A 13815-nucleotide genomic window follows, 5' to 3' on the forward strand; every position below is an offset into this window, starting at 1 on the left:
ACGCACAAAGAAATCTATTTGGCTTATTCCTCAAATCAGGGAAATGGCTTAGTGTATGCCCGTTACTATATGGTCTATGATATTAGAGGACTGCTTTTTTTCTTATAAAACTTTCAGAAATATACACGTAGATGATTCATTAATTATGATCATCTGGATTCCCACAAGTGCAGATGAACTTGGGATATATTAAGTATTTACATTAAAACCTGTAAAAATTTAGGAAAACACAGTAGGGAGACCAAAATTATTTACAAAGGATCATTTATTAACCACTTTGTTTTTTACAAAATACAAAGATTGTTGTTTTGCATGAATACATCATATATGAAAAAAAATAATGTTTTTACTGAATTTTATTTGAAGACATTCAGAATTTTATTGTCCACCAACTTGAGGAATCAATTTGGTTTTGCAACTTGTCTAACACCATCACCAATCAGGGGGAAACCTTTTTCTTGTAAATTAAATGATATTCATAACAGCTAACATTTTATAGAAATAAAATCAGACAATGTCATACAAAGCTCTTTCTGCAAGGTAACTGATTTGCCTATGATCCTATTTTTTTTCAAGCTAGAAGATAGGAAGAATTGAGGAGCTAGGTAACTTTTATAATAATGTATTAGCAGCAGTTGATAGAAAATGCAACATAAGATTTGTTTTGTCTGTGGTACAAGAATATGTCCTATCAGACTCTAATGTATTTTTCTCTACTTGAACACAAGTAAGCATGTGCTGATTGTCTCTGGGATGACAAAGTGTATATAAAGACAGGAAGCTGGTCTGGTTGTCATCGTCAGTGCCTATTTTCATCAGCTAATATGAATGCATTGCTAAACGTAGTGAAGACAGGAAAATGACTTAAGGGTAATATATACAGAGTTAAAATACATTTTTTTATCCACTTAAGAGTGATTTCAGGCACTGTGGTGGTTCAGGATAAAAATGTTTCATGTTTTATTCTCGAAAGCAATTTAATTGTCAGTGCAAGCAAAAGCCAATACCTGCCCACTGTCATACACATCACCTCATGCATCTGGAATGTTCAAAGCAAGTTCATCTTCTGCATCTTCATTCTGGAGGCATGTGGAATGAAAATGTCTCATAGTTTGCTCTTGATAGCAATTCCACTTTCAGTGCAAGCAAAAGCAAACATACCTGCTCGCTGCCATACACACCACCCACACATCTGGAATATTCAAAGCGAGTTCACCTTTCTCCATCTTCACCGGGAAGCATCTTTAATAAGTGGCACTTAGTGTTAAACCCTCTAGAAATCATGAGAAACTGACTCGAGATGCCTGCATGGAATAATATTAAAAAATCACTGTCATAGTCATCTCTCTGTGTAAACGATGTTTGAGTAAGGCTTGCCGTCACAACACTTCTTTCCTGAGAATGGAGCTGGTCCTCACTGCGTGTATCATAAGTGTGCGTGCTCCGAGCTGTGGTCACTGTCGTGGCTGTCGTCATTGGCTAGAGAGTCCCCTGTCTGCTGGAGGGTGGCCGCGCCAATGCCCGAGAGCTCGGAAGGGAGGAGGGTTCCTTTTTTCACATTCACCAGTTCCTTTTCTCGGGCCGCAGCTCCTTGCTGTCCCCCTTTTACTCTCTTCCACTTCATTCGCCTGTTCTGGAACCAGACTTTCACCTTTAACAAAGACAAGGAACAAACAAGCAAAAGAAAGGAAGAAAATTAAATGGGCACTTCCCCTTCTTTTTTTGTTGCCAATGAAAAAACAGTTCCTCAATGTCTTACACAAAGACACGATGAAGGAATGAATATGAAAATACACCAACACTGAATTTAATCAGATCTCATGTTCATGATAATACTTTTTAAACTTTCAGAAGGTCCATATGAAGTGCTACATGTCAATTTTATGAGATGCCATATAAAAAATAGATGAGAAAGAACTGTTGTTTTAGGTTGTTCACAGGTATCTGGCTTTACCAAGGGTTTCTATGAGTTAGAGCTAACATCGTTTAAAATGTATTTTCAATTACAGTTGACACACAATTTTATATTAGTTTCAGGTGTATTATTGTATGTATGTATTATTGTACATAATAAATAATATGTACAACGCAGTGACTATATATACCTCACGAAGTGATCACAATAGTGCTAGTACCATCTGGCACCATCCACAGTTATAACATTTTAATAATTATCTTGGTGAAAATCTTCCCTCTCTCCCAAGGTCTTCGACTTGACATCTAGCTGTCAGTTCCTGAACCAATTTAACACATGCTCAGGGACAACGGAGGGAGCTGGGTCTGAAAGGGCACTGTGTGCACGGGGCCGCTGCCGCTTCCCAGAGCTTTCTTTGAGCACTGCACCTCGGAGTGAGTCCCTTCTTTTGAACTATTTTTTTCTGCCTTTTGTACTTTTATTTTACTTTGTAAATATGTAATTCCTATAATTTCCTAAAACTAAGGTCAAAATAAAAAAAAAATTTTCACTGATATTTGTTAAATACTAATACTGAGATGAGACATTATATAATTCACATCAGCTTTGTAGAGATGTTTTCCTCCTAACATATTAATTGAATTTACCTAGTACATTTAAATATAGATATTTAATTATTATTAGATGCCTATCCATGATCAGAACCAGAAAAATATTGGCATCATTTCACTGTCTTCTTTAGGAGGAACATTTTCCCTTTCATACTGCATTTCTCATCATTGTATATTCTTGTTAAGCTAAGTGTCCTCTCACATTGCATTTTGTGTTTATCATCCCCAAGTCTTTATTTAAAGCAAACAGTTTTTAGAACATGTTATTTTAAAAGTACTGTTTAAGTTCAATTGTCTTTTAGGCTTCTTGCCCTATCCATATTGATTTAAGGGACTGTATTCACTCATTTTTTAAAAATGACTACACTATTCCATTGTGTAAATATACCACAGTTTATCTATTCTCCTGTTCATGCACACTTGAACTACTTTTTTTTTCTTTTATAAATGGTGCTGCTATAAATATTCTTGTATTTGTGTTCTGATAAACATGATCAAACCTCTCTAAGTATATATCCAGGAGTTGCATTGATGTGTCACAAGTTGTGTGAATGTTCAACTTAATATAATACAGAAAAATTATTTTCTAAAGTTGCATCAATTTAACCTCCCACAGTCCAGTGTGTAAAAGTTTTTATTTGCCCACTAGAGGCCTGGTGCATGAATTCATGCACTGGTGGGGTCCCTGGGCCTGGGCCTGCGGGGATTGAGCTGAAACCGGCTCTCTGACATCCCCTGAGGGGTCCCAGATTGCAAGAGGGCAGTTCTCAGATGACACACCCCGGAATCAGGATCCCTCCTCTCTGGTTCTGGGTGCATCACCCGAGAGCTGCAGCTGCCATGTCACCACATGTTGGCAGCTCCTACATTGAGAGTCTGCCTCCTGGTGGTCATTGTGCATTATAGCTATCGGTTGGACAGTTGGAAGGTCACTTAGGCTTTTATATAGAGAGATGTATTTGCCAACATTAGGAGTTATCATTTTTCCAATACAATGATTATAAATGTTATCTAAGCATATTATTTTGCATTTCCTAGTTACTAATGAAGTAAAGCATCTTTACAATGCTTATGACCCATTTGCATTTCCTCTTTTCTAAAGTGCTTCTGTATATTTGGTTTGCATTGAATTCTTTTTAATTTAAATTTATTCTTTATAGATTTTTAAAGTATGTTCTAAACGCTAATTTAATGCTTTGTGGTTATATGGCTGATATTATAGTCTCTCAATTTATTACATCTTTTTTTGAGTCCTTCGAGTGCCCTTTGATGATCAGAAAATCTAAGATTTCATATATTCAAATTTATCAATTTTCTGTTATGCATATTACTTTGATGTCTTCATGAAGACCCATCTTTCTGCCAAGGACAGTAAGAAAGTCTTCTATGTCTTCTAAGAATTTTAAAGTTTGTATTTCCAATTAAAGTGTGTAATCCCTAAAGTGTTTGTTTTCATGCCTATTTCAAAGAAAAGATCTAAATTTACTTTATCCCATATAGATAACAAGTTGTTCCAGGACAATTTATTAAATAGCCCATCATTTCCCACTGATCACTGTTTGACTCTGTTCTAAATCAAGTTTCCATATATGCACAGCTTTTTTGATGTGACAAAACCAGTCTTAATGTTCTAATTTATAATAAGTCTTTATATCTGGTCTGGATAATTCTGTTTTATTCTACTCCAGGAATATTTTAAATATTCTCCATTTTCATTTCAGAAACAATCTGAATTTCTCTTAGCATGGTGCTAAGAGAAAGCAAAAAGAAATATCAATTTCCAAAAATGTTTTTATTTTAATATTACTCATATCACAACACTTCATTGAAACTAGTAGTTTTCTCAGATGCCTGTACCAAAAAATATTTAAACTAAGATTTAACTCTGGTTAGTGGTCTATTAGGCCATAATTGAAATCTTGTATCATGTAATGTATTACCCATACATATATTAATCAATTTGAAAATAAAATAATAAGGAAATTTGGAAAAAACCTGATGAATAAGTCTAAATACAGTAAAGGAAGATATATTAAAAACTAGCTGATATGTGTGCATGTACTATTATTATCTAATAACCACACATACTTACTTATGACTATGCAACCATATTAATAGGTGCTATTTATGTATTATTTGTAATATATACTTTCCAGATATTTTAAACACTATTCCTATTTTATAGATGAGGAAGTTGAGACTCAAAGGTTAAGTGATTTGCTTATGATTACAGAAATAGGTACACTTGGTGCCAACATTTAAACCTGGCATTTATTTTGCTCTAGATTGTACTTTTATTTTTAATTATTTTTGTGCCTGTTATACTTCAAACTCCCATTTTTTTAAGCATTCAAGACAGAAAAGTAAAGCATATAAAATATGTGAACTCCATCCATATGATTACTATCATTCAGGTAACTCTCCTTCTCAATATAATTAGGTTTATAAATATGACACGGTTTTCCTGTACTACAATTTAGGTAATTATACTACTCACTTTAATTACCTTTGCAAGCTTTGATATTGCATGTTGCATTAGATCTTTTCCACATGAGTTGGGTTCCACTCCTGGCTTCACTTCTGAGTTTCTGCATGAATTTGAGAAAATTACACTTCTCTCTGCCTCAATTTTCATATTTGTAATATTGGAATAATGAGTCTTTCAAGATTCTCCATAGGGATATTTTCTCCAAGGACAATTCCAGATGGAAGAAACACATTATCATCATTGTCACCAAGAGCTGAAACATCCAGTCAAAATCATCTTGGCAGAAAATGAGAGGAATAGATTTCTTAAAATCTACTCTTATTTCCTTTTTCTGGGAAAGAGGGTTCAGTAATTCTATAATACCAGTATAAAACCTGTCCTGCGAAATTTTATATGAAAAACTGTAAGAATATGGTATTGATTTTAGAAATAGTATAGGCTATTTTGTGTTGTTTTCTGTTACCATGTGAAATTTTGTCACTTCAACTTTTAAAACAGACTGATACAAGACTTCATGGTTTTCAATATTAGTTATATATTCATACACCTATATGGATAAATGAATACTACAGATGTATAAATATATATGTGAAAGCATTTGATAATTATATAGTAATCCTAACATCTTTATGTACTATGTTCTTTAGGAATTAGATTACATATTTGATACTGGAATTCCATTAAATTAGCAATGGAACAAAAAGAAAGCAACAAATACATAATGGGTACAACTTATGAAAATGGAATGGAGGGGTGCAGAACTTCAAAAGTTAGTGTATCCAAATTTATTTTCAAACTAGAGGCCCGTTACACAGATTTCTGCACTGGTGGGGTCCTTTGGCCTGGCCTGTGGGGATCGGACTGAAACTGGCTCTCCGACATCTCCTGAGGGTTCCTGGATTGCAAGAGGGCTGTTTTGGGGTAATGCACCCTGTAATTGGGCTCCCTCCCCTCTGGTTCCGGTTGTGTCACCGGAGAACCACAGCTGCCAAGTCACAGAAGCTCAGCAGCTCCTGTGTTGAGCGTCTGCCCCCTAGTGGTCAGTGCATGTTATAGCTACTGGTCAGAGTGTCTGCCCCTGATGGTCATTGTATGTCATAGCTACCAGTCGGATGGTAGAACAGTCGGATGGTCGCTTAGGCTTTTATATATAGATATATTATAAAATATTGGGATAAAATGAAAAAAAGAGAGGAAGATTCTGGGAAAAGCATATGTTTTTCTACCTAGCATCAGTATTATAAATAAGTCTACAAAAGCAATTACAGAAATTGCAAGTCAATATTGCTATAATAATAACAGCACAGTTTTATAGTTTAATTTAGGATCATTTTATAATCCAGTTTAATTGGTTGGATTGTAAAAATAGTTTTTGTTTTGTCGTTAAGATAGAGAAAGTGTAGTCATTAAAATGCCTAATACCTCATTTTTAAAAATGTTATTTACTTTTATTAAAATTTATAAGTATATTTCATATAATATACTGAGTAAAATTAATCTCACCTGTCCTTGGTGACTTGAAGTCCCTATATATCATCCATGCATACACTTAATATTACTGAATGTCTAGTAACAGGTACTGTGATCAATGAAAGATGGGAGGGATTGGAGTGAGGAATATACAAATAAATAAGACAGAGTTCCCCCCTTGAAGGCATTCACAGTCAGAGAGAGAGAGAGAGAGAGAAGTAAATAACAGTTTATTGGCTAAATATGAAGGATTTGACATAAGGATTAGCTTCATATTTTATGAAATATACTTGAAATGTTTGCTGGTTTAGTTGGTGTCATTGCTAATCCCTTACTAATAGATTCCCCCAAAAGGTCCATGAGATGGCATAGAACACTATCCTGAGGCTCAACATCCCACACTTCTATGCTGCCACACAGCTAATATATCACATAATTTTTTTCCTCTGGGAATCTCATGCTGTTGTTACTGGCATCCTGTGTGCCTTCTGAATATTTGCTCTAGTAACCTAGGGTAAAACCCCAGGTTTTAGAAATTTAGTCATCAAATATTAAATTGCATACAATTGAAACAAATCTATTCCTCTTAAAACATGATATATAAATTTTGTGAACTTTTATTATTTTATTTTAGCTTAAAGCTAATTTTATCTGCTAGTCTATGATTTCTCTGGAAAATGCTGAAGAAATGAGGGTTTTTAAAAAAATATTTTCTTTTTTTCAAGCTTTGATCTATGGCAAGATTCCATATTAAGTATGTTTGTAACAGCAAAATAACAATCCACATAAAAATAAATTCTTTATCTCCAGAATCTGAGTAATGAAACGTAATATTATTTTTGAAATCAGTGCAATATGAACCAAATCTCATAGGTCTTTAATATCTCTGCATGCAGATAATATTTTCAATAAACTCTTATTAAAAAGTAACAAAAGTATATAATAGCCTGCTCTATTAGTAGTGAATATTTATAGTGTTGTTATAGACTTCATGTTTCAGAACATAGGCTTATTATAAAGAAGTCTCACTTTTTATCCTTTCATTGACAAAGTATTTAATATTTATAATTTCTGGGTGATCAAACTACTCTAAATAGAAAAAATATTAATTCACATCTTGACTCTATTTGCCAAAGAAAGCAGCCAAGTGATTAATTTGTTTGAATGATGTATTTCAGAATCTAAAAATCATATTTTTGCCTTTAATAAAAGTGCTGTATATCAGAATCCTTGTTGCCATTGGCTAAACATTTATTTTATCTCTATGCAATTTATTTACTCATTCACATTACAACATTTTTGGTATAAGGCTCACAATATATCACCGGAGAACACAAATGAAATATGTATCCACTGTCACATAATTTTATAAGATGACCAGAGGCAAATTTGTCAATAGTAAGTTGAATCTATATAACTCTATAACCCATAATTATATGATATCATAAATGCCCATCTTTTGAAGAAATAATCATAACACCAATATATGAATGAAAAATAAACTTCAGTAACATATCTAGATGTCTCTAAACATATGGAATGTGTAGATTTAATATTCTAATTGTTTTCATTTGTATCTGTGAGCCTGAAATACTGTAGACAATCTCTAACAAATATTTATTCAGATCTTTAACATGTGAAAACATGCAAAGTGTAATTGTATTAATACCATTTTTAGATTTAATCACATCTCCCGTGACTAAATTTACTCATGGCAGTTGATCGGGAACCCAATGTAAATAGTCCCTAGAAAGACTTACCCAAGTAATACAGTGGCAAAGTCAGTAGATGAACTGAAGAAATGGAACCAGGAATGTTCTATAACAGTGATTTTCAACTGGTGTACCATGGCACACTGGTGTGCCACAAGAATTTTTAAACATGTAGTACCTGACTATTGTCAAATCTCTATATATAATCTATATACATAAAAGGTTAATGTGCAAAGTGTCCCCTCGGGAGTTCAACCAGGAGACCAGGAGTTCGAACACTCACTATAACATGCACTGGCCACCAGGGGGTGGCGCGGCATGAAGGAAGGCCCTGGCTGGCAGCCAGAAGGCCCTGATCAGCCCTGATTGCCGGCCAGGCCTAGGGAACCTACCCATGTATGAATTCTGTGCTCCGGGCCTCTAGTATAAAATAACAGCCAACATGACAATAGTCATCTGGTGTGAATGAATATAAATTATACCTATTTTTTTTTTGTCAGATTGGCAAAAATATATTTTTTTGGTGTGCTGTAGAGTTTTATTAATTAATTTATGTGTGCCATGAAATGAAAAAGGTAGAAAATTGCTGCTCTATAAGGTAATTATAAAAATGGGGGGAAAGAAAGCTTCTTTACTCTTCCTGCCTGAATAGATAGATTTGTACCTGATTAAGACAAGGCATCCTCAGCTGTTTCCGAAGGCTCCTGGGAGCCTTTAAAGCACATTTCAATCAAGTGTCTAAAATAAGGAGTATTTTCTATTTGTATATATATATATATACACAAATATATATGTATAGATAGAAATATACCTGTATATCTATCCATCTATCTAACAACATTAAAACACACACAGGTTATATAATCTCAAGGCTGGTTCAATAAGGGTAGGACCTTATTTTCCTGAGATTTTATTTCATACCTGGATATTTACATTTTCAAATGGTTAGAGATGAATTACTTATTTCTCAGTCTCCTACTTTATACAGATAATATGTCTTAAAATTAACTAATTATGTGATTGATTCATTGATCTGCTCTTTATTGATCTTGCTTTATTATTGATTTCTTAAATTATTTTTCTTACTACACAGCCTTTGTTTTGTAAAACTCAAGGCAGTACTGAATCTGGCTTTTAGGGCTCAACACACACTATCAATATACATTTCCCTTTAAAAACCCGTGCTACTTGGGAAATCTCTCTTTCACTTCAAACTAATAATTCATCCCTTATCTCACTATCAATTGTTTCACACTGGGCTACCCACGTTTTCCATTTGGAATCAAATCATGTTTAGTCTTTCAAAATAGCCCGGACACCATGATTTAAGTAAAATAAGTATCTTACTATTACTCTAGGTGACTGTTAGATACTAATCCAAAAAAAAAGAGAGAAAATATCCTAAAATCACTGGCTATACAGGTAGTCTTAAGTTGCCTTGAATGGACAATATGTCAGGTCATGGAGATAATTGATTAGCTAAATAACTAAAAGTATTCACATAAATTTACAGAAGTAAACCTGCAAAGGAGAGGGACTGTGCAAAAAGCTGAGCAAAACCACTGTTTATTTGGCACATGAAAAATCCTCCTTCATAGTCATCCAAAAAATGGATGCCTATTTTGAAAATACTTGGCATTGAGCCATTTAATGATTTATGAGTAACAAACAAAACATAATCCCTCTCATTTCCACTAATGGAATATGATCCAATGAGGTGGGATTTTCCATTTATTTTGGCAGAGGTATCATGAATCCAGCCTGTCTATTCTGTAACCTCAGTTTACGAATCGGCAACATTGCACCTCTGCTTAGCTCTGTGAAATGACTTTGTGAAGTGGAAGGATCTCCCATTCTTTCTATATTTGGCAGCCTTGACTCTATAAAAATGTCAGTTTTGTCACTCCTTTTACAGTTTCATACAACTGCCGTCTCTCTTCTCTCCGCTGTGAGATATTAAAAATTTGGCGGGAGCTCCATCCAAGTGTATCTGGATGGATGAAAAAGCCAGAATAAGCTTGTCAAACTTAAAAATATGTTGGGACAGGAGGTCTCTACACTGACTGGCTCTTCAAAATATTCCAAGTGGCTCTGCCAACTGGAGATTATTAGCTGTTGATTGAGAAGTGGATGAGAATATGTTGTAAACTGAAAGCTGTAAATTAGAAGCTGGAAGATTACTGGAGTGGTAACTATTCTGCGAAACAACATTATACAATTAAACATATTTGATGTTCTGCCCTGGCAACCAATCTCTCTCTCGCGCGCGCTCTCGCTCTCACTCTCGCTCTTGCTCTCGCTCTCACTCTCTTCCTCTATCTCTAAAATCAATAAACATGGACTTGGATGAGGAAAAAAAAAATTGAAGTTCAGCCTTGTTTTAGTGTCTCCATTTTTCTTTAACATAAAATACAATAATTTTAGTTGGTACCTATGTGCTAGCACAGCTAACATGGAATTACTTTGCAGGATGAGCCTTCTTTTCTTTCTTTTTGGTTAGATGGAGTTTCAAGGAATTATAGGCTCCCCTGAACTGTAAAGGCATTGCATTATGGAAGACACAGACATACGAATCTTACTTAGCTGTGAGGTTTTATTCTTCAGGTAGGGATTTGAAAGTTCAAAAAGTTCAAGTGGGGAATTATATTTAACAATTCAACATATCTTTTTTCCTAAATGAAAATATAATTATTATTGTAAATCTTTATAACAACATGTATGTGGTACATCATAAAATGTGAGGCAGGTACATTGCCTGGTAATATAAGGAAGATAAAGGAATCTACACATAACATTTCAGCTATACATAGACGTGTTGTATAGGCAAATAGGTAAGATTTTAGATCAAAGTATGTATAAAGGGTACTTCTGAATATAAAGTAAGTTTTCATTTAGGAGAAAGTTATTTCTATAACATGATTTTGCTAAGGATTGAAATTATTTAATATTTGGTATTTTTCATTTATATTATATACATATGAATTCTATCTCTGTATTTATATTTTGAAAGGCTTTAAAAATCAAGAAAAATATTTTTGGACACTGAAAATTCTGTTAAAGTTAAGGAAAATATTTTACAATATGGTGTTAGATAAAATCTTTGGAATATACATGTAAATTACTTCACTAAATCTCATGTTATTTTAATGTATGGAAAAGATAAGGCTTGCAGAGTAGAAATTAAAAAAATGTACATATCTATAATTAGAATACTTTACATGTGGACATCCCATAAAAAGGATGTTACTTAAGAATTTATAGGGTAAAGAAAGATTACATAGGTAACTTTGTATGGCATTATTGTAAAATCAAAGTGATGAGATAGATATATCACAATTAAAAGAAGATAATTTTACTTTATAACTCCATGTTTATAACTTTAAAAGCCCAACCTAGAGGAAAAAAACAATGAAATATCTCGCTGGAAAGAGAGCCCTGGCATCTGGGAGGAATATGCTTTCAGACCCTTAAAGAGGTCCAAAATTTAGCAAAATTGATGACTGACAGCATGCAACATTTTTATAATAAATTTAGCATAGTAAAATTCAGCCCAGAAAACATAAACAAAGCTTTATTTTAAGATACTGCAGGTGCACAAAAGTGTAGAATTATACTGAAGACTTAGCATCACCAGGAATCTTCTCCCATACAAGCCACTCTTGTGACATCCAACACTCATCACACTTGTTAATACTTGTTCAATTTTTCCTCTTTTGTGAGTTCTAGCATAAACTTGTCCAGCTTATTTTAACAATAAGAATCTGGCTCAACAAATACTCGTGTTACAAAATAATTAATTCACTATGTCTTGCATAGCAAAGATGTTTCCCCTCTGATGATAGTTGTGTTAGATAGTTTATACTAAAAATTATTTCATATCCATTATGACATACAAACCTGAGGAGAAGAAAGAGAAAATAGTTTTAATTTCCATTTTGTGCTTTAGAGAGATTTTTTTCCTTGTATAAGAATATACAATTCCAATTGGTAAATCTAGTATTTTTGTTCAGATTTTTCACATAACAATTCAATTTTCTGTGTAACAAATAGCAGCCCTCTAAAGACTTAGTTTGTGTATTTAAATTCCACATGCATACAGCTCCTTCTTATATGAACTTATAAAACTCCAAATTCAAATGTATAGGATAAAAAAATCTGCATAATATAAAATTTTCAATTCTTTGAAAACTTTATTATCTCTCATTTTGTTGTTATAGTTATTCTCCCCTCCCCCACAGGAGGCTAAAGTCAGATGGTTTAGTAATGGCCTCCAACAAAATTTGCCTTCCTTCCAATCTCTTAGGTGGCCCCTTCCTACATGGACACTGAGGTTGGTCATGTGACTTGCTTTAGACAATATGACATTAGTAAATATGATGCAAGCAGAGGCTTTAAAATGCCAATGTCCATTGGATTTTTCTCCTAATTACTCCTAGGAATGATTTTACCACCATTTGAAGAATCTCAGAAAGTCTATTAGAAATGAAATGACACACAACAGAGACACACTGGCCCAGCTGAGGCTGCCCAGACCGACCCCCCCAGTTGAAGGCCAGCAGTACAACTGTCCAATTGAGCCAAATCAAAATTCTTTTCTCACAAAATTATGAGCAAATTAAATGTCAATTATTGTTTGAAGCCATTAAGATTCTTAATTGGTTTGTTACATAGTAAAGTTTAACTGATAAAACAATTAAAAGGGACCTTTAAAAAAAAAAAGATTACACTTTTATTATATACTTTGTCTTGGATACAATGCTTTCCCCCAAGAGTAGCAAGTCAGTTAAAAAGAAAGAATATCCAAAATACCTTCCAAATTCCAAAACAATATTTACAAAATTGAAAAAAGAAATTATTTACAGCCAAAAGCAAAACCTCTGCTCTGTGATCAGATAATGACAGGTAATCATAGGCCATCCCCAGAATAGCAAGCATAGAATCTTGACTTTTCTCTTGAGTAAGAGTGCAGTACTGCAGCCTATCATTTTTGTAGAATGGGAGCAAACCCTACTTTCTTATTTCCTTTATGTATCATATAAAACATGGTTGTTGCTCAGCCGGTGTGGATCAGTAATTAAGCATAGACTTATGAACCAGTAGGTCACAGTTTGATTCCCTGTCAGGGCACATGCCCAGGTTGTGCAGCCAATCAATGATTCTCTCCCATCACTGGTGTTTCTATCTCTCTCTCCCTCTACCTTCTTCTCTGAAATCAATGAAAATAAAATAAAACTTGGTTGTATTTTCTAGAATTCAATGTCTCTGTAAAAGAACATTAATGTATAATTCCTACCTCCTTTTTTCCTGTTCCCCGTTAAAAAATAACAATTAAAAAACTGAATAAAAAAATCAGAGATGTGTGATGATGCAGATTTTAGACCCTACTGTCCAGCACACCAAATGTCGTACAATTACGGAAGGGGTTTTGTATGTGACGTTCACAGGAAGGGAAATGCGGTGCTTCATAATATAGGTACTAGTCATAATATTCAACAAAAAATAAACTGCCAATAAATAAAACCACATAAAAGTCTTCCTCCATATATTTTCCACTACCCAGAACTATCCTATATAAATGTACAATATAGAAATTAACAGAAGTAAAACAGATGATTTAAG

The 13815-nt window shown here is 33.8% G+C and overlaps 1 protein-coding gene across 2 annotated transcripts in view; it reads right to left on the minus strand.

The window, feature by feature from the left end:
• Positions 1–247: 247 nt before the first annotated feature.
• Positions 248–13815, minus strand: part of MEOX2 (mesenchyme homeobox 2) — a 63474-nt gene continuing 49906 nt past the window's right edge. The window contains exon 3 of one of the 2 annotated variants that reach the window (XM_059712465.1): positions 248–1651. In XM_059712465.1, the coding sequence (XP_059568448.1) occupies positions 1427–1651 (225 nt within the window). In that variant the 3' untranslated portion in view covers positions 248–1426. Of the gene's footprint in view, positions 1652–2622; positions 5115–13815 lie in introns of those variants that run through there. The other variant, XM_059712466.1, reaches the window with a different exon arrangement.

This window comes from Myotis daubentonii, chromosome 10 (assembly GCF_963259705.1).
Source record: "Myotis daubentonii chromosome 10, mMyoDau2.1, whole genome shotgun sequence".
In the NCBI taxonomy this organism is placed as follows: Eukaryota; Metazoa; Chordata; class Mammalia; order Chiroptera; family Vespertilionidae; genus Myotis; species Myotis daubentonii.